The 21,286-nt window shown below is 35.1% G+C and overlaps 3 protein-coding genes across 3 annotated transcripts; 1 reads left to right on the forward strand and 2 right to left on the reverse strand.

Annotated features, from left to right (window-relative positions):
* Nucleotides 1–477: 477 nt before the first annotated feature.
* On the reverse strand, nucleotides 478–9,888 carry LOC105428895 (uncharacterized). The gene is made up of 4 exons (XM_011641487.2): nucleotides 9,780–9,888; nucleotides 8,677–8,738; nucleotides 5,290–5,318; nucleotides 478–4,434 (listed from the first exon to the last, which is right to left on the reverse strand). Exons 2-4 carry the CDS (start codon nucleotides 8,699–8,701, stop codon nucleotides 2,092–2,094), a joined length of 2,397 nt encoding a protein of 798 aa, XP_011639789.2. The 5' UTR covers nucleotides 8,702–8,738; nucleotides 9,780–9,888; the 3' UTR covers nucleotides 478–2,091.
* Nucleotides 9,889–14,112: 4,224 nt separating this feature from the next.
* Nucleotides 14,113–18,357, reverse strand: LOC105428893 (uncharacterized). The gene is made up of 3 exons (XM_011641484.3): nucleotides 18,175–18,357; nucleotides 17,392–17,783; nucleotides 14,113–16,758 (listed from the first exon to the last, which is right to left on the reverse strand). Exons 1-3 carry the CDS (start codon nucleotides 18,223–18,225, stop codon nucleotides 16,413–16,415), a joined length of 789 nt encoding a protein of 262 aa, XP_011639786.2. The 5' UTR covers nucleotides 18,226–18,357; the 3' UTR covers nucleotides 14,113–16,412.
* Nucleotides 18,358–18,741: 384 nt separating this feature from the next.
* Rpp30 (ribonuclease P protein subunit Rpp30) lies at nucleotides 18,742–21,113 on the forward strand. The gene is made up of 7 exons (XM_011641485.3): nucleotides 18,742–19,294; nucleotides 19,371–19,582; nucleotides 19,810–19,878; nucleotides 19,978–20,178; nucleotides 20,323–20,390; nucleotides 20,492–20,571; nucleotides 20,645–21,113. The coding sequence occupies exons 1-7, from the start codon at nucleotides 19,195–19,197 to the stop codon at nucleotides 20,767–20,769; spliced, it is 855 nt and encodes a 284-aa protein (XP_011639787.2). The 5' UTR covers nucleotides 18,742–19,194; the 3' UTR covers nucleotides 20,770–21,113.
* Nucleotides 21,114–21,286: the final 173 nt, after the last annotated feature.

Genomic DNA, 21,286 nt, shown 5'->3' on the forward strand with positions numbered 1-21,286 from the left:
GGCGCGTCGCTGAAACAATCCGACGGGAGCGATGTGAATAGCAGGATGAGGCATCTCGTACGACCCAGTTAGCTATGTCAGACAAGTTTAAGACGCGTGAACGAAAGACCGCAGGGTTGTCTCTCGCAACCCGTTTATCTAATGTAACGTCACTGCCATGGGAATCCGCAAAATCATTTGCCCGTCGAATGACTCGGCTCCGAGCGAACGGCTCGCGTCTCGCAGAAGACAAGAGACGGCGCGTTGCGATATTATGAAATACACGCAACTATAAATCGCGAAACGATGATCGCACGTAGTCCGCGCGTATACGAATTTATGTAATCTCCCCCGACGCGAACAATTTGAAATGACTAATTATAGTAATGAGGGGAAAGGGAAAGGCAATATGTAGTAACGCGCGTGTGTGTTATTCGTCTCGCGCGGGGTTTCAGTAACCCGCGGGACCTGTAGTGAATAGAGACAACATAATTCTTGCAAAGGTGTTTCCTTTATTTCGCGCATAAAATATACATAATGGCATCCCACGTAGGAGTCTCAAACCATTGTTATAAAAATATAGGTATATGTATATATAATTATGTCATGCGTTGCTTAACTATATATGACAATGATACGCTCTTCGGAAGAAATCGGATTACTTCGTTATTTCTTGGATCGTGTGATAATTACGTACTAATTTATTAATACAATAAACCGTGCTATTTTTGTTTTAATGATACGATTGCTCGAGATGTTCAATTACGGCATTCCTGTAGTACACTTCTGTTGCTTCGTTTATAAATTATTTGCTATTACAATCCTATAGATATAGACCTCCAGTTCGAATTATACTAACAAAATGCATCGTATAAATCGTCATATTCTATACATTTTATTAATTATCAATTATTTTGCGTTTGATGGATATTACAATTAATTGTGTTAAAAATGTTATAACATATGACACTTTGTAAGGCATAGCTGCCTTAAAGTATAAAATCATGCGCTTTATTATGTTTTTATACGTCTGATTACAATTAGATAGTAATATGAATTTTCACTTCTAAACGAAATCTAAGTGCCGATGACATCCGCATGACGTCCAATTCATTGTTTCCTGACAGTAAGATAATAAGTGATAACGGCCATATTTTTATTAAAACTGAATAAATAAATATGTCGCGTTTTAATACTTACAAGTTGTATGTATATCATCAACGTCCTTTTGCTTTCGACAGAAATTAATCGATTGCAATAATAATTTTAATTTTAATAATTATTATAAAATTAATAATATTTGAAAAAGGTAAGTTGAAAATAATTATCTTTTATGTGAATATATAAAATAAAAATTAAAGGTATTTAATCTAGTTAATAATATTTGATTGGACGATGATGAATACATTCAGCGTACATGCTTAATATTATTACTTGTAATTTCATCATAAGATTTCCGTTAAATCTTTTTTCAATGCAATTTATCATGCATTAAAATTCATATTATTTGTTGAAATTAATTGTAATCTATTATATATTTTTAATATAATAACAACTGGCAAATAAATGAGAAAGGAAAAATATACTGTAATTTTAATTATTTTAAGTTTCATGAAATATTATTTCATCATCTTTTTACGTCGTTGAATAAAATGGAGCAGTTAATAGGAAACTTTCATAATTTAATTAATAGAATATTACACATATCTTATTAGTAAAATATAAATATTTTATATTATATTAATATATAGATAACATTAGAATATATTTTATATATTTTATATATATTACATTCTTTATATATAATGTAAACGTTAATACATGAATTTTATTTTATACATAAATATATTTTACTAACAAAACTTCAAAGAAAGAAAAAAATACATAAGCGATTATATAAATTTTTAATTGCATGAATGGAAATCTTAAGATGATTTAACGGTTAAGCAGAACAATCAAATTTCCTATATGGTATATAAAAGTGAAATGCAATACGAATAATCAATATCACTTAGATTACGCAAGTATAAGGGCTTGTATTTACACGTGTCATCCAGCATTAACAACAGTGGGAGTCGCCGTTAGATGCTGACTGAAAGTTTCGTTTCACGTTTATCCAGCCCGCGGCGGCAAATACTCACGATCTGGTTTCGCAGGACCTTGCGGCGGGAACGGTGAACCTGTATCTGGTTTCCCAGGAATACCTCCTGGCCCAGAAGGCCCACTTGGAAATGATGGGCCGCTTGGTCTACCGCTAGGATATCCACCTGGACCACTGGGTCCTTGTGGGAGACTACCCGGTGCACTCGGAAAGCCGCTTGGTCCCTGCGGTCCAGTGGGTCCTTGAGATTGTCCTGGATATCCTGGTGACGGCCCACCTGGCCCCGGGTATCCGCTTGGACCACTTGGTCCTTGAGGTCCAGTAGGACCGGAAGGTCCTTGAGGTCTTCCAGGATATCCTGGTCCGCCTGGTCTTTGAGGTCCTTGAGGTCCTGATGGTCCTGACGGCGGAGTTAAATATCCGGGTCCTGGACGACCAGATGGACCACCCGGTCTTCCTGGGAAACCACTTGGACCACTTGGGCCACTTGGACCCGTTGGTCCTTGTGGTCCACTCGGTCCTGATGGACCTTGAGGACCTGCCGGATAACCGCTTGGTCCTGACGGACCTTGAGGTTTTCTTGGATAACCAGGACCACTAGGTCCTAATGGTCCTTGAGGTCCGCCTGGATAACCACTAGGTCCTGATGGACCTTGAGGTCCTCCTGGATAACCAGGACCACCAGGACGTTGCGGACCTCCTGGATAACCACTCGGGCCACTTGGGCCACCAGGACCACCAGGACCTCCCGGACCGCCTGGACCAGCTGGACCGCCTGGACCGCCTGGACCACCTGGACTGATTGAACCACCTGGACCGCCTGGACCGCCTGGACCTCCCGGACCGCCTGGACCACCTGGAACGCCTGGACCTCCTGGATATGTACCAGGTCCAGAAGGTCCTCGACTTGGTGCTCCCATTATAGTATAATCGTAAATATTTTCATTTAAATAATAAAGACTTGGCGCGGAGTTGCAATCGAATTGATTCCACCAAACACAAACGAAGAATTGTTGATGGAAAATCGTTCCATTCGGACAAAGAAAATCATAAGTTTTATTGTTGGCACATATGTGAAAAACTTGGCACTGGGCTTCGACGTCAGCATAGTAACCTGGGAATTGTTGGGCGTCGCAGCGGAATCCGGTTTCCGGAATTTCACTATATATAGGATAATCGCGACCAGGTTCGCCTGGAATAGCTGAATAATCACCTTCGTCATATGTTCCTTCATCTTCATGCGTGTATGTTCCGGGTCCACCAGGTCCTACTGGATGACCAGCACCTGGGAATCCTCCTGGACCTTGTGGGCTCGGTCCACTTGGGAATCCTCCTGGTCCTTGTGGGCCTGGTCTACCCGGGAATCCTCCTGGTCCTTGTGGACCCGGCCCACCTGGGAATCCTCCTGGTCCTTGTGGGCCTGGTCCACCCGGAAATCCTCCTGGTCCTTGCGGGCCTGGCCCAGCTGGAAATCCTCCCGGTCCTTGTGGACCTGGTCCACCTGGGAATCTTCCTGGCCCTTGTGTTTCCGGTCTACTTGGAACCCCTCCTGGTCCTTGCGGGCCTGGACCACTGGGATAACTTCCTGGTCCTTGACCTCCAGGATAACCGCCGGGAGATGTTGCACCTGGGCCTTGCTGACCTCCAGGACCTTGAGGACCGCTCGGCCCTCCTGGATAGCCTGGTCCTTGAGGACCTGGACCACCACCAGGTCTTTGAGCAACTCCAGGATAACCAGTTCCTGGCCGTCCGCTAGGATATCCACTTCCCAGACCGCTAGGTTTTTGTGCTTCACCGGGATAACGTCCGCTTGGTCCACTTGGCCGACCACTGGGATATCCAGGACCTTCTGGTTTTCCTTGACCGCTTGGATATCCAGAAGGTCCTTGCCCTGGAAGTCCTGGCCCGCTAGGTCTGCCACTAGGATATCCTCCATTTGGTCCTGTCGGTCGCCCACCGGATCCGCTCGGGCCACCTGGACCACCGGGACTTGGTCCTGTACTAGGTCTTCCTGTGGGTTCACCGCTTGGAAAGGGAATTGAAGGTCGGCCACTAGGGTATCCACCGGAAGGTGCTTGACCTGATGGGAAACCAGGTTGTTGTCCTGGTTGACCCTCACCTGGGCGTCCTGGAAATCCTGAAGGTCCAGATGGATAACCACTTGGTCTTTCAGGTTGTCCACTAGGAGGTCTTGATTCAGAACCTCCCGGGGCACCACCTGGACCACCAGATGGATATCCTCCTCCAGGAGTACCCGGAAATCTTCCTGGTTTTACACCAGGACCTCCTCCTGGACCACCTGGTATAAGCTGATTTGTTGGTCTAGGATAATTATATCCCTCGTCAGTCTGTGCCTGAAATTATAGTATCATAATTATAGTATCATAATTATAGTATTATATTTACTGGATTATATATATAACATTTTATATATAAATTTATTGAACATACTATATAATAATAAATGTCGTCTAAATTATTATAAACTTGATAAAAAATACAGTTCTCTCTTCTAAAAAAATTTGAAAAAATATATGAAATGAATTTTTTTTATTATGCTAACTTTTAAAATAATAGAATAAATGTGCAGTCTAATATAATATAATTTTGTTTTAATACAAAATTAATTTTATTATCGAAATTTAAGGCTGAAGTTAAATAACGTTTCAATTAATAGCGATATATAGTGATATATAAATAATATTGATTCATTCAACATACAATCCAGTTTAAATAGATTTTACTACTAGAATACTATCGCTACTCGTTGAGAATACCCTTGAACGATGAATTATATCAGATTTATGAATTCCGACATCATTAGAATCGTGCTTGTAGAAAAGTCTGAAGGAGCGTCTTCGTATGCTCGATCATTGTGATCGTTGTAATGTTACAACAGAATAGTCACGACCGATTAATATGAGAGTGCTTAAACTTGCGCAACGAAAAATGCTGTTTCATAAGATGGGAAAGAAGAAGCAAAGATGTGTTGATCGCGAAAAATTGAAATAACTACATCACGTTGATTTATTCTTTAGTTTTTAATATACCAGTTTTCTAATAGAGATTAAAAAAAGTGAAATTACAGTTTAAATTTACAAATTAAATAAATTAAGTGTAAAAGATTATAAAGTTAAAGAAACATTTTTATCTTGAGTTTTTTTTATAAATAACATGATTCGAGACGCTTGAGAGAGTAAATTACTTACCAAAACTGTACGAGCGACAGCCAGCAGAACTGAAATACAGATACAAATGGGATATTATTTTTGATCACGTACCTTGACAAATTGCGCGATCTTTATTTAACGCAGTTATTACAACAGAGTTTGTTACACATTTATCGTAAAAAGAATTTTTGTTATGACATCAATTATCCCAAGTGTTAACGGCTCCGCGCCGCCTCCAGTAACCGCCGCAATTCGTCGCGATGACGAGAGGTTGCGTGCGAATCTCACAGAAGAGAAATGTGTCTTGAAAAATCTCTGACATAACTTCCCGTCTAATTAATTAAAGGAGCATTGTCGAGCGCGCTTGGAGCGTAGGCACGGAGAAGCTAGCGGGGTTCTTCGCACGCTTGGCCGTACGTAAATCGCATGAAAAAGAAAAATGAAGAGGGATAAACGTAGAAGAAAGGACCGTGCTTGCAGGAGAGAGAGAGAGAGAGAGAGAGAGGAGCGAGCAATACGAACGAGCTGCAGGAGTGCGTGTGGTATGTTACACGAGAATTGTAGAGACTCCCGTGCGCGTTTTCGCAATGACACCGTCATGCCGGGCCCCGCAGATCACGCAAGCTGTTTGTTAAGCAGATACAGAACTCTGATTCTTGGGCATGCGAGGAGATCCAGATGGTGATCTCCCTCAAGTTCTATAGATATTCTCGAATGAAAGTCATATTTATTTCGATACATCGAGAACTCATCTGATATCGGAAACAAAAATTATTTTTTACTTTTTAATTATTTTAATTACTTTAATTATTTTTTTCCGATAAATTATACGTTTTGCCTATGGGTCATAAGTCAAGATAGATTTTATTAGAATATCACTTAATTTCTTTCGCAATATAGTGGTACTCTAATGGTATATAGTTATTGAAAATCGAAACTTCGGTGAATGCTGCTATGTGCAGGTAGCAAAATGAATTATGAAAATCTTGATTAGCTTTTCCTGTTAATGCAATGAATATATCGTTCTTGATGAATAAGTATAATTATCGAACAATTCGAATGTCGATATCTTCACACGGTGACATTGATAAATTAAGATTTAATGGTATCTTTATTTCGACGTAAATTAATGGGTGTAACTTGGCAAATACGATCGACATGACCCATCGCTCGAATAAGACCGTTGTCACGGTAAGTCATGGATCTAGAAAATTTACTTTTTATATCGTACCGAATATAAATTTTATTTTATCTTTCAATAATTTAACAATCAAGATATATTGAATTTTGACTTAATTTCATATTTTTATCATTTAAATTAACTTATGCACAAAATGAAATTAACTTTGTACCGATAGAAATAATTGCCAATTGTAATAAAAGAATAATTCAATATCTAAGAATAATTCATAAATCTTATATTAAATTCCCACGACATCGCTAATAAAATTTTATTTTAAGATTTACTGTGCATAGAAATATAAACGGCAAATTTTACGGCGGCGCTTTCTCTCCACTGATTTCAATGGGCTATATTGGTGATTTATTAGACACGATTATAGAAGTACGAGAAACTGTTTGAATACGATCGTCACGAGCAGTAATCTTTTTCCGTATTTAAGTGTATTATAAACAATTTTTAGAGGATCTCTCTTTCCGTCGGTCTTTATACGTCGCTTGTTTCCACACCACGCATAATTTGGCCAAAAGGCTATTTCAGTCAACAATATCGCATTACCATTATTCGTACATCTTCCTGTTGCCGGTTGATAGCCTCGGTTTTGGTTACCTCGAAACAATAGGGCCGAGATCAAGATGCGGCTGAGCCTCGCGTGATCTACGAAGATAATCCGAGCACGGTACTCGATGCATCGTTCGAGAGGATCTTTGACCGTTACGTGGTTACACTAGCGTTGCACGATCGCGTCAGAGTATTGACGTAACTTGCCCGAAGGGAAGCCGTAGCGGAAACGTCTTAAATCCTTCTTCGATCACCTCTTCGCGGATCACAAGCATTTCTTATCATATGATATTATTGGCATTTATATCTCATTCCAATAAAAAAAAAAAAAAAAAATAAAAATCACGTTTGCTTTGTTGTTGATTATTAAGCAGTTTTGACAGCACAGTTAAAGCTTCTATTTTTAATTATATAATCTTCGTTTGGTTGTTATAATTGTGTTATAACAAAATTATCCATAATTTAAAGTTTAGAAAAGTTTAACTTATTTCCGAATTATTCTCTCATCTTTCCTTTGACGTTTCAAGCGTTTGTCTTTTTTCATTGATTTATGATCAATTTAATGTGTTTGTTTTTAACATCCGTAAGAAAAAGCAAAGCGATAGAAGTTGCGTTAACACGGTACGCTGCATACACTTGACCTTTATTTTAAGTGAAGATGATCGTAAGCGTAAAGGGTGACCCCGTAAAAGTGCGCTGGAACAATACCAGCCCACGGTGCGCTGGCTTATCTCTAATTCGTTTTAATTAGAGGATGTTACGAAAAAATATAGTAGACCTTGCGTGAAGGTTTCATCGAAATTTAAGACTCGTTTGGGTTGTAATATCGTAACCGAGTTATACTCATTATGAAAGTTTTAATTCCATAGAATTATTCGTCGCAATAATCGTTTCAACAAATAAAATTTACTTATATTTAATATTAATTTTCTTTCATTTGTATTGTTTATCGAGGTGAGTTAAATTATAATAATTATGATTTGCATATTTGTATGTATAAAGTCTGAAATGTATAAAGAAACTTTAACGAAAGCTAAACGTTACTTTAAATTTAGTAAAATAACAAAGATCGTAGAAGAAAATACATAGACTCTCGTTATTATTATCCGAAAAATATGTAAAATTATCTATAAAAAAATGTATTTGTTAAAAAAAAATGTTCATTATCTTTGCAACTGCGCTCAAGAAGCTTTCTTTTTTTTTTTTTTTTTAAATATTTTTCTGCAGTGGTTTGCAGTCGTCACATGGATAAGCACATGGAATTGTCAAAGGATGCCATACCGATTGCGTGGCGCGTAATGGCACGTACCAGAACTTATACGGCACGATAATTCGATGAACGGAAGGTAAAGTTGGCATAAGATTGCTTAACAATTGCTTGGAGACTTTTCATCTCCTTCGATTATCGAGACGAAGGTTATACTTGACGCTAAGACACGTCACAAATTGCGAACTTTCTTTTCTCTGTCCGCGACACTGCAATCTCTGCTAATCTTTCTGTTTTCTCCAGAGGAAAACCGACGGATATTACCGCGTGGTTTTTCTCGCGTTGGTTTTTGTTAGCTCTTCCCATGTGCTTATTTGATTGCACGTTAACGTAACTCGATTACTACATTAGATGATTACACGAGAATGAAGTCACGCGGTGATCACAATATCTTGAATCAATGTCACTTTAGTCTTACCGATCCAGAGTAAGCGTAGCCGCATGTTTGCTGGCGCAAGCACCCTCAACGAGCGGGCGAATCTGAAAAAAATAACGCAATTATCGATCGATCTCACAATTAGTGCAATTAGTACATAAAAATGTCTGACAAAATGAAAACATTAGAACATCAAATTTGCAATAATTTACAAGAACTTAATTATATTCCGTCTACAAGTACATTTTATTTAAAATATATTTTATTATTATCTATTGCTAAAGATATAATTTACTTTGCTAAAACGTAAAGATAATATTTCTGCTAGAAATACCTTTGAATTATAAAGTCTTTTTTTGCAAATTCTTATTATGTAATGTGTGTATGACATTAATAAAAAATAATAAAATGAAATTTAATATGATACATTTATATTGTCATTTGTATAGTATCGATTGATTTTGAGATAAACAGATACTAAGCAAATAAATAACAAAAATCTGAGAAATTAATTAAAAAAATTAATTAGTATTTCTTTGTAAAATGTAAAAATTGTGATAAACTTTGAAATCTTAAATATGCATAAACAATGCATTTATGCATATAACAATGGTAAAAAGAAAGAATTTTGATGTTCTCTGTTTTTCGCGCTATAAATTTACACGAGCTTTCGAATATCGACTTGGTCCTATGGTCGAGCACGTGTGCATGTCCTATTATTGTAACTTACGTTGCCCATTTCTATACACGAGGAGTTAATGTATTAAACATATTTACAAGAAAATGGAACCTCCAAGGTACGCTCGAATGGAAATCACTGACCGTGTTGCTTTAATACACTGCGTTTGTTCCTTGTTCGATCTCCGAGCATTGCGCACGGAAGTTTGGGACCTTCGTGCGGGTCATTCGTGCGTGTTATCGGTGCCACGTTGGGATACGCGCGCACAGATGCATTAGAGAGGAAAATTGTGATATCGAAGTCAGTCAGTTTTTTCTCGGGGACGTACACTCGGGGTCGGGGAACGAAAAAGGATTTTGTCCGATTTTTGTGACATACAGGCGCGCGAGAACTCGCAGAGTCGAGCAGCGGGCAAAAGCGCGATCGTGGATGCCATTAGGGGGATGAAGTGATGTCGTGGACTCACCCAACCGATCCGTACGTACAAAACACACCGCAGTGCTGAGGTAAGTCAAGACAGTGACTGATGGTGGAAGTAACTTCATCGGCATATATATCCTTGGGTAGCACCCCGTGTGCACCGATACGCCCCCACCAGGGATGAGCTCCGGCGTTTCATCCTTCGACCTCCTCCAGATCGAGCCCCCTTTTTTCCCTCTATTCCTCGGGATGCAAGGTGGGGAAATATGCGAAACCGCGGATGGCGATGGGATGGATCCTTTCGCGCGGGGCGTCTGTACTTCTAAAAATCATAGGAGGATGTTACTTTCCTCTATTGACCTCTTTTCCATCAAATTTTAAGAGATATATATATCTTATGTTGCAATTATGTAACATACTTTAGATAGGTAATCTCTGTGCTAATATTAATTTTAAAAAATAATAGAAATCTATGATATAATTTTGTGTATCACAGTGTAGACAATCAGAAATACACACATTTTAATTTTTACTTTTTTTTATATTATACAGATAGAATATTTTTTTGTATTGAATATTCAATATGAGATATATATATATATATTTTATATCATATAACTTTAACTGATATAACTTTGTGAAATGTATTTCATATATAGAATATGAATCCATATGTATTCCATATATAGAATATGTATAAATGTCTAAAAGTAAGAATGTCGGATGGAGAGAAGAAGAACCTGGACCTCTTCGACCCCCGATGATTACCTAAAGTAAATATCGACAGGTTGAATCCGAAATAGCGCGAATGGACCTATCGCGGGCCCATCACAATCCATAAGCGGTGCGCTATCCGTGGAACGACCTCACGACGTAAGTGACCCGCTGCGGGTTCCGAAGGGGGCCTCTTCCAGAGGGGGGGATCCTGACGGGGGATCTCGCGGAGATGAGCAGCTCGTGGGAGGCCGGGGTTAGTGAAAGTGAAATACTGCAAGTAGAGTAACGTGTACCGAAGTGCTGTGTATTTCGCGTTGCTCTAGTCGACGGTGAGGATCTCCCGAGAGGAGAAAGATCGGGAGGATGTCTCTGCATTTCGATCTACGATGTGTCTTTGGATAGAAAAGACACATGCCGTTATCACGATTATTTTCTTATCAAAGTACAAGCAAAATTTATGTCACCTTTTATTGATTACTGTAAATGTAATTTAATAAGCGAAACAAAAACAAGAAGAAATTATTGATGAAAATGATTGATTATTAGAGAAATTATATTATAATCTGGTAATTAATTAATTCTTGAAAAGTTAAAGATAAAATCCATGTTATTTTACTGATTACAAACGTATGAAAAACGTATGATAAATGTATATATATATATATATATATATATATATATATATATCCTATAAATATTCTGAAATGTTTATTATTATATATAAGATATATATATATATATATATATATATATATATATATATTACATCAACAAATCTTAATTTAAGCAAGTTTTAATTAATTTTATTAATATATGTACATAAAATTCTCTTTCATGTAATCTTAAATATATAAATTTATTCTTTTTTAATCTTATCATTTTGTATGTAATTTGTAAACTTATTGTAACTTGTAAAGCTATGATTGTTTTTACTTTTGAAACCTTTACCAATGTAAGATCAAAGAGAAGTGATTTCTAATAAATAATGCATGCTATCGGAAAAGCTGTAGAGAATAATACCCTTTGGTGCATAACAGAGTACACAAACGCTTTGGCAACGTAAAGTCTTTTTGCTTTGTTTTCCAGTCGAGATGTCGAGACTATCTGGAATGATTAGAAGGGCAATAGAATAGATCGTATTGATTTTGTCATACTTTGATAGAGGAGAGCGAACCGAATTTAATGACAAGAGCACTCCGCTTAGAGTACTCTGTGTATGATATGTCAAGCATTCCTGTCGTATGATGGAGAAGGGAAATTTAAATAAGTCAATTTTTAATTTCTCAAAGATTTCTATTTATAATATAAATTAAATAATTAATAATTATAACCGACACTTTTCTCTCAATTTTTTCGGAAAAGCCATTTTTCTTTATTAATTCTTATTCTTATTTAACAAATTGTTTTTTGAACGGTAACTTTCGAATTATCTTGATTGAGGATCGATTTGATCGATTATTTCTTTGACAAATTTTCAAACGATTTAGTTACGACACAATTTTACGTATAAAAATCACTACAATGACACAGCGCTTCATTACTGTCAAAGAACGAGCTCCGTTCGTCTTTGACTGCGTTCTTCGCTCGCCCCGTTTCGGATTCGTAATCGGCCTGCGTCATCGTATAATCATCATCGGACGTACGTAGTGACACGACGTGTCTTCGCACGTCCTCCTCCACGGTGCTTTCACCGCAAAGTGCGAGTTACTGCATCGCGTGGGCGGCATAAAGGTAGTCGGCGCGTAACTCATGCCGATGGGACAAAAGCGGGTGCCAATATCGACTTCTCGCTTCGCATGCACATTGCGATACTGCGTAATTTCTATGCACGATTTCTTCTCAATCTCCTCATATAAGCCCTCGCCCCCCCCCCCCCCTCCCCGTATTCGCGATCGTGCACACGCGTTGGCGCAAACTCGCAATCGACGAGGCCCGGGGCAAGGATGGCATCGATACAGCTATTTGCTAAGTTATCGTACGGACGAGATTTCAGTTTGCAAAACCTCGAGGGTACTAGACGTGGGCCCCCAAGGCGAGTATATTCTCCCCGCTCGTTTCTGCCACCCTTCGATTTCTCGATTATACACTACGCGAAAGCCAGTTTACTCGCATTAAACGTTGTACCTCAGTTAGTTTCGCAATTCTATAAATTCTCAGTACATTAAAGATTTATATATAATAAATTTATATCCATAATCTACTTAATAATACTTATCTACTTAATAATACTTCTTCCGATTATTACGAGATACTGAACGAGATACTGAAAATCTCTTAAGTAGAGCGGCGGTTATTTTTGCTTAAGCTTCAAAACATATTTTTTTAAATTTAGCGCAGTTGCATTTATCAAGATAGATTTTTTATCAAGATAGATTTTAAAATTCTCAAAAAATTTACAGGAAATATTATCTTTATTTTTGTAAGACGATCAGTCTGTAAAGCTTGCGATATACATCAGTGATCCTGAGCGTTCAGTATAGAAAGGCTCCGACTATAATCGTATTAGCGTTCCTTCTGAAATCCATCAACGATTTAATACGATTGCGATAATCGTTTACACATTGCAAAATCCCCCGTTTCTCTAGAACTAATCGTTAATGAAGTCTAACGATTGGTTGTATTAGAATTCATCTATTTTATGTGTTTGATGAATACTTCAAGAATTTTTTATAAAACCCATGGTAATTATAGAATAAATATGGAAATAACGTTATGGGAGAAAAAATTGATTACGATTATAATAGCAGTAACCAATGCATTCGTCACTCGCCACTATGACGAATAAGATCTCGCATTGTAATGAGTATATGAATACATGAAAATTAATCATAATATTTTTCATATTATTTCCACGAATGAAATATATATATATATATATATATATATATATATATATGAGACAATATATGTTTACAATTTACAGTAACTGAAAGTATACGTATCTAATTTTAAAACTAAAAAGAGAGGAAAATTCCTAAAGTGCCGCATTTAAATAAGAAATCCTCGTTAATGGAGTTAGTTTAAATTTTTATCTTCAATATACATTATTTATTAGCAAAATAATTAATTTAAAATATATATGATATAATTTCTAATGTGTAGCTTAATCTATTTTGAGATATCGTAAATGCGATAGAAGAAATTTATAAGTACAATGAGCGCATTTTCTATACAACATTCTTCCAAGACGACATAATGCTTCCGTGATAATTACATCAAATTTGTTCTCACGAACGCGAGACTTCAATCGCGTTTGCCGTGCCGGCCGCACTTGGTTCCCTCGCAAAACATGCCTGGAATCCACTTATTGTATTATATATAACATCAACAATTGTCTCACGATCTGGAGCTCCCAAGTGAGAAGATACGGTTAAGCCATTTTTAAGTCCCATCGATAAATAATTTTAGTTAATAAAAAAAAGGAGGTAATGATCTACATTACAAAATCTCGAAGTGATGTATTGCGACAATCGATCATATTAATCCTTGAAAGAATTGTGATTGCAACATAATCGTGAGAAAAGTCCGACATACTAAATGTATTCAAATATCCGTGTTGTAGTACATTAAACTTCGTTAAAATCAGGGCAAACAAAGCGAGGATGTCTGAATTATCGGCAATCGACGTCTTTTTACAACTTACTCCACTTACTACAATTGCATTACATCAAATCATTCGGAAAGAAAGACATAAAGTCGTCCTTGTGCATTCTATTCTTTTTGTAATTTCTTTATGGTGATCGTCACGACGATACTTGACTCGATTATTATGTAAAGAAATAATTAGCCGTGGATCGAACTTTGTCATAACCAAGGAGGAAAATTGAGATAATTGAAGTATATGATAACTGGTATGGTAAACTTATACTTTCGAGAATAATTCTTAAAATACGAAAGATTTAAAGAAATATAAAAAATGAAAATAATATTTTTCTATTTTCTTTTATTTTTTATGCAAAATAAATTCGAGATATTAAAAACATAACACTTGTTTTATATCGTACGGATACATTTTGCAAACTAATCCTCGTAAATGCGTTAACTAACTCCTTAATTTCCTACTTAATAATACTTCCTACTCTTAAAGATAATTCTTTAATTTCTTCTGCGAATAAATATATTAATTATAGACCGAAAAATATAAATTTTTTAAAAAATATAAATTTTTAAAAAATTTTTGAAAAAATATAAATTTTTAAAACATATGCTTTGATATTAACTATTACAGCAAGCCATAAATAGACAACATTATTCCTATAATATAACAATAATAATAATGAAGGATGCTTTAATAAAATCCCTTTACATAGGTATTGTTGGCTTATTTTGCATTTCACAACTTTGAGAAGCAGACATTGCCTCACACAGTTTGCGCAAATAGTTGAGAACCGTCTTTAGCAGCTATACGTTAAAAAAGTTAACTACTATTATAAGTTCTCTTATACGAGTAGTGCAAATATCCCTTGCGTATTTCGCTCTTCTCTAACGAGAGATTTTTCAAACTACTTTCCGATCGTAACGAGCACTTAATACGCAAGAACGAGAAATTTAATCAAGATCATCGAGTTTCATCTTTTTGATTGATGTTCTTCGACGTGCGTTTGCATACTTATGCGAGAATCGGCCGGTGGACGGATATTAGTACGGGTGCAATCGGCGTGTCACAATTGACATCACGTCTGTTGTACGTTTACATCTGTTCAAAAGACTATGAATAGGAGCATTCACAGATCGCGACCCGTGAGAATATTAAGGCAGGAGACGCGCGCCGATCATCGCGAATCACGATTGACCTTCGCGAGAACGATCGTGACGGCGGAATCGGCGTCGAACCGACTTGCGATTCAGTGGACAGATATAGATTTAGAGGATCTAGAGGCCCTCGCAGGCCTCGCAGCGTTCACCCCTTTTTCTCAGAATCCGGGAAAGATGATGTAGAGAAACACCAGCCGTGTCTGCGCCGTTTGCGCCATCGCTTATTCATCGCACGTTTATCGATGACGAGAGCCCTTCCTTCGTCCATAAATCGTGATATTATAAGCCGAAGTTGTCTTGAATGTGACTCAGCTGCAAAAGTACGAGCGGATTAGGTGGATTACTGTTGTTGGAGAAATCCATTTAGAGCCGAACAAGAGAGAAATCCAAGACGGGAAGCCTATTCAGCACTCAATATTAATTTTCTTAGCTTTGTTAATTTTTTGCGAAATTTTAGAATTGCTTATTGCTGCAAGTTTTTAAATCTTGCTTCGTTTTTTGAATTTGGTATTTATTGTTTTTTGGTATTATTGTTTTTTTATATTCAATAATTGGTAAACTAAGAAAATGATAATCCCCCTTTTCAAAATAATCTTATTACACACGGAAGAGTTTATTTTAGAAATGCATATTTTATATATTTTAGATAATTTATAATTAAATTTTGATGATCCATCAATTACTTTTAAGTATAATTATGTTTCGTATGTACAATTATATGAAACGACTAAAGAGCATGACTCGGAGAGGCACGATTCTAAGTCTGTTAACTAGGACAACAGAATGTTAAGAAAAGCAGAATCCTTAAACAGAATCCTGCTGAACTTTTGTGATTGTGTAGTTCGATTATTTAGACTGTTACTCTCCTCTTTCTCTTTCACACTTTACACTTTATAATAATTTCTTTAGTATTAAAACTTTCCTTCCAAGATAGCCATGTTTCCTACAAAACTTAAAAGATCAAGCAATTGTCTTTTTAACAAGATATTTCGGTCGAATACGTCACGTGAATAAATAATAAAAATTCTCTCAACAATAACATAAAAATAAAATCGTATAATACATTTCTTATTTTAATAAGACAATTTATTAATATATATAATTAATATATATTAATATATATATATATATATAATGTAAATAATATTATATAATGTTTACATAAAATGTTCAAGATATTATAAACGATATGCATCGTGCTGTTCGGCTAATTTGAAGGTAAGTAAAACGTTGGTTGACGTTGCGAAGTTTTGTGCTTGCCTTTGACACCAATCTTGTAATTTGGCTCCAACAGATAAGAATTAGCATAACGTGTATTCGCATTTGACCAAGATTTAACAGAAATCTTGGATGTGCCATAAAGAGGACGTCCCGATGTCGCAGGTGTTTCATAAGGAGGTTGCTTAGAGGAATCCAAATTATGATCACGATGAATAGGAGTGATGTATTTGTTCCATTCTTGTCGTTCATTCTGCCAGTTCTTATTCCAAGATTTATTCTCAACGTTAGATTCACGATGATAATCTCGAGATAGTTTTTCTTCAGCTATGCGTCTTTATTGTAAAAGAATTAATAACGATTAGTGGTATTATACACACACACACACACACACACACACACACACATATATATATTATATATATTATATATATATATATATATAATAACATAACAATAATATAAAATTTGGGGAAATACACGAATGCAAATTAAACACGAGGCATATAAAAATTATATATTACATAAATGTTCAAAACAAACTTCATTGCTGTACACTGCTGGAGAACATAAAATTATTAATACATCTGCGTAAAATTTACATCAGCGATAGATCAATACGATATTTTATCTATCGATATGTTACATGCATCGGGTCTTTGAAGACCACTGCTTAATCTCAACGGTGAAAACTGAAAGCGGGGGAGTCCGAGTTTGATTGCTTTCCTGTGCGAATGAAAGTAGCGTACCTATTATAATTAATGTGATGCGTAACTTATTTATCGCTTCATTTTATTATGAGATAATTCAGCGGGAACATTAAAAGACATGTTGCCGCAACATTTTTCTTCTTCTTTTTCGTGCTTGAACCGCGGGAGATAAGGAGATGTCCGATTATGCAATCAAACGCGAATGCTGTGCGGATACAGAATGTATTTTGAACAATTCGTTATGTAATGCGTGCTCACCTATCAGCTTCCTCCATTGCTTTTGCAATCGCCTCGTTAATGGAGTAGAAACTTTGCGCGCGAGAGCAATCCACGGTGTACCACCACGTGCAAACCAGTCTCTCCTGATTGAATAACGTGCCGTTCGGACAAAGAAACGAGTCCTTACGGCCGTCGCGTTGGCAGATGTGATATGCTTGGCAGTCGGCCTCAGGGTCGACATAATAGCCCGGATATTTCCAATCGCACACGAATCGCGTCCATGGAACTTGGCGGAAGATCGGATAATCTTTTCCGGCTACGCCGGGAATTCCGCCTTCATCCGACCACTGATCGTACGGATTCTCATAGTTGTATCCTCGATTGTAAGACAATTGTTTGATGGGACGCACATATGAATATCCCTCGTGCGCCTATAAATATATTTAACTACAACTTTTATGTTTTCATAAAATTAATGTCAAAAGTAGATTTTTCAATCCATTTTTAATTTCTAATTTCTTTAAAAAAAAATGGAAAAAACTTTGAAAAAAAATGTTTGCTTAAAAAGAATGTCGAGATACTAATATCTTTAAAATATAAGTCAACAAGATTAGTTAATTTTTCTTTTTTCTTTTTAATTTGACTTCGAAAGCGTTAAAGATAAGCAATGAAACCTCAGTCTCGCTTAGTTCCGAATGAAAATTCTGTTTTAATGAAGTTGTAATTCTTTAAGCGTAACTATCAAATTATTTTAATATTAATGATGGAGCTTTCTTGTAGAGTTTTTAACGTTCTTTTTCTTCGAAAAAATTTAATACGTACTACACAATTTGCGAGAGTGAATATTAGAACGAATCCTAACTTGAGTATCATAGTCAGATCTGATTTGGTAGCTTCAGCCAACAAAGTCACTTTAAATTATATTGAATCAAAGAATATGAATTCTGGCTTTATATACTTCTCAAAATGAGTTCAAGTACACGTGCAAAATTATTTCCCATTCAAAACAGCGCATCCTTTGATCAAATAGATATGACAGCGAAGGTGATCTGTATTTCGGCAATTAAGGATTCACGTAACAAAACAAGGACCCATCTTCCTCCCAGGTTATGCAATGGCTGACGATACAATTCTTGATTAGCAATCTTCCAGTGTTAAGAATAAAAGATAGTTCTGCCAGCTCAATCATTCGCGATGATTAATACTACCGCGTCATTATGATCTACATTGTCAAGTAATATCTTCATAACTTCATATCATTGTTTCATGTAACTTCACGGTCAGTTTTCTCCCATACCTCCTTCTAATTGAATTTAATTTTCGCACGTAAGTTTATTTTATAATTATGCTTTTTTTTAAGGAAATTTCCATATATCGAACATATTTCTTAAACTATCACGAAAACTGAATCGCGCGCGTTTAGTCGGCGCATGAATCTTCGTGAGTCAACAATATGGCGGATGTCCTCCAGCTGTTCAGTCATCTGTATACAACGAGTTTATATGTAGCTTCATAATAATAAAAAATTATCACATACAATAGTTCATTCAACGATTTCTTCATTAGTTGTGATCGTGTGCCAAGATTGCTTATTCGAAGTAATCATTAGCGAGTATCAGTTGCTTCGATATTCTTAGAAAGATACCTATGATGCAGTAAATGTTTAACACGTGTAGCATCCTCTCAAGATTCATAAAATATCGAATTTATTCCACATTTTAATATAAACAATTTCTCATAACATTGACTTCTTTATTTATTGCTCACTTCTCTTTTATTCATCGTACTTGTTTTAGTCAATATCCATTTATATTATTTGTATAATTGCTAAATTTTGGGAAAATGGATTTTAAGTTAAGTGACGGATTTTTTGATTTGTGTATAAATATACCGGACAAGCGTGTGGAAAGTTTAGACGGCATTTTATTAAAGTTATATGAAAGTAAGTTAACTGTGAGAGTAAATAATAGAACAAATTAAGCATTTTCATTATTCTATATGAATTTATTTGGTATTAGTGGGTTATAGAACAATTGCATTAAACCATATATTAAATGAGAATGACATAGATAGTAAGAAAAAGAAGGAAAGTGAAAAGACTAAAGTGGTGTCAAACGTGGTGCCAAATCCAATTGATGTATCCAAGCTAAATGAAAAATGGAAAGGAAAACTGCGCATACTTAATAGGATAACATTTATTTGTTCGGATTCAACAAAAGCACATACATTGGTGCAGTTTTATATCAATATAAAATTTATATTTAAGTCATTTATTTTGAAACTTAATGTAACCCAAATTTTGAAATTAAGTAAGATTTTGATATGTTACAGCGTATTTCTATGAAGTATCTATTTGAAACAAATGTTACTAAATTCGAGTTACATGATTTTTCAAAATAAAAGGTTTATCTATATTGGAATATTGATATTACATTGAGGATAGTTTTGTCATTACAGGCACTGGCACCAAATTTGAAAAAATATGATATATATGCTATTGTCCCAACTAATCAGAATATATTAGAGGTTGGTATACATATGGTGCACACATTTATTTTTTTATATTATTTTAATTTCTAATATGTTTAATTTCTGTATTCTTTATTCTCTTATTTTTTTTTTTAGTTTGCCTGTTCACAAATAAAAGCAGATCTGATTACAATAAAACCAGAAATTTCTGGTATAAAGATAAATCGAAAAGTATATCGTCAAGCCATAGCCAGAGGCTTGTGTTTTGAAACACAGTATGTAGATCTTTTGAAACAAGAAACACGTATAGCAACTCTTCATTCTTCTTATAAACTACATATGTATCGTGGAAATGTGGTAAATATATATTAGATATTACATATTAGATATAAGTTTTATATTTTTGTTATAAATTAATTCTACTGATCATAATTGTGGTAAATAATGTAATCTTAAATATATTTATTTCATTAATCTATTAATACATCCTATCTGTTGTAGAATGTAATCATATCCAGTGGTGCAAATAGCAAGAATTTAATTAGAAGTCCTTATGATATTATAAATCTGTATCCTTTTTTATTTAAAATGTAATAATAGTAATATATAAACTAGTGGTAAAGATACACTTTTAAAAAGCATTATTTATATAACTTATCGTGATGTATAGTGGATTTATATTAGGTTTGAATCGAGACAGAATAAAACCAGCTATATTAGATGAATGTCAACTTGTTCTTTTAAGAGCAAGTAAGTCTTTATAATTATTATCCGCATTTTATATGAGAGCAAATAAAAAGTTTTATCATTTTATTTATTTTAGGAAGACGAATATCTGGCAAATCAGTGTTTACAATACAATTTGCGGGAGAATCAAAGATTGATGATGATGATAATGATGATGATGATGATGAGGAAGACAGTGAGAAAGAAACAACAAAAGACTAAGTGATTTAATTACGTATAAAGTTTAACTTTATACTTTATTTTACAAAGAGAATTCTATTTTATATTTTTATATATGAAAATATGTTATTTTATAAAAAAATAAAAATTATTATATTTATATAAATTTATATAAAATATAATAAAATATATATTTTCAAATTTCTTAAGAAACTAGTAATAACAATTACACATTGCGTTTATTCAGTTTCTAGTTTGTAGAATAGTATAAAATTTATCTGGAAGAGCCATCTATTAGATTCTTCTGTACTCTTTTGTGATATATTATACATGCATGCTTATTCTATTGTTCATAATGGTAATAAAACATTACAATATTAATATTATATTCTGATCTACATTATAAATTCTATTTTTTTAATAATAAAAATTATTTTGATCATATATGACATTTACATATGTACATATGTCATTTTATGATGTTATTATCGAGGATCGATACTGTTATAAATTAATCTAAAAAAGCAGCTAAACACATTAATTGTTCATTTATTTAAAA

Source organism: Pogonomyrmex barbatus, unplaced genomic scaffold (genome assembly GCF_055798465.1).
Source record: "Pogonomyrmex barbatus isolate J1 unplaced genomic scaffold, ASM5579846v1 scaffold9, whole genome shotgun sequence".
NCBI lineage: Eukaryota > Metazoa > Arthropoda > Insecta > Hymenoptera > Formicidae > Pogonomyrmex > Pogonomyrmex barbatus.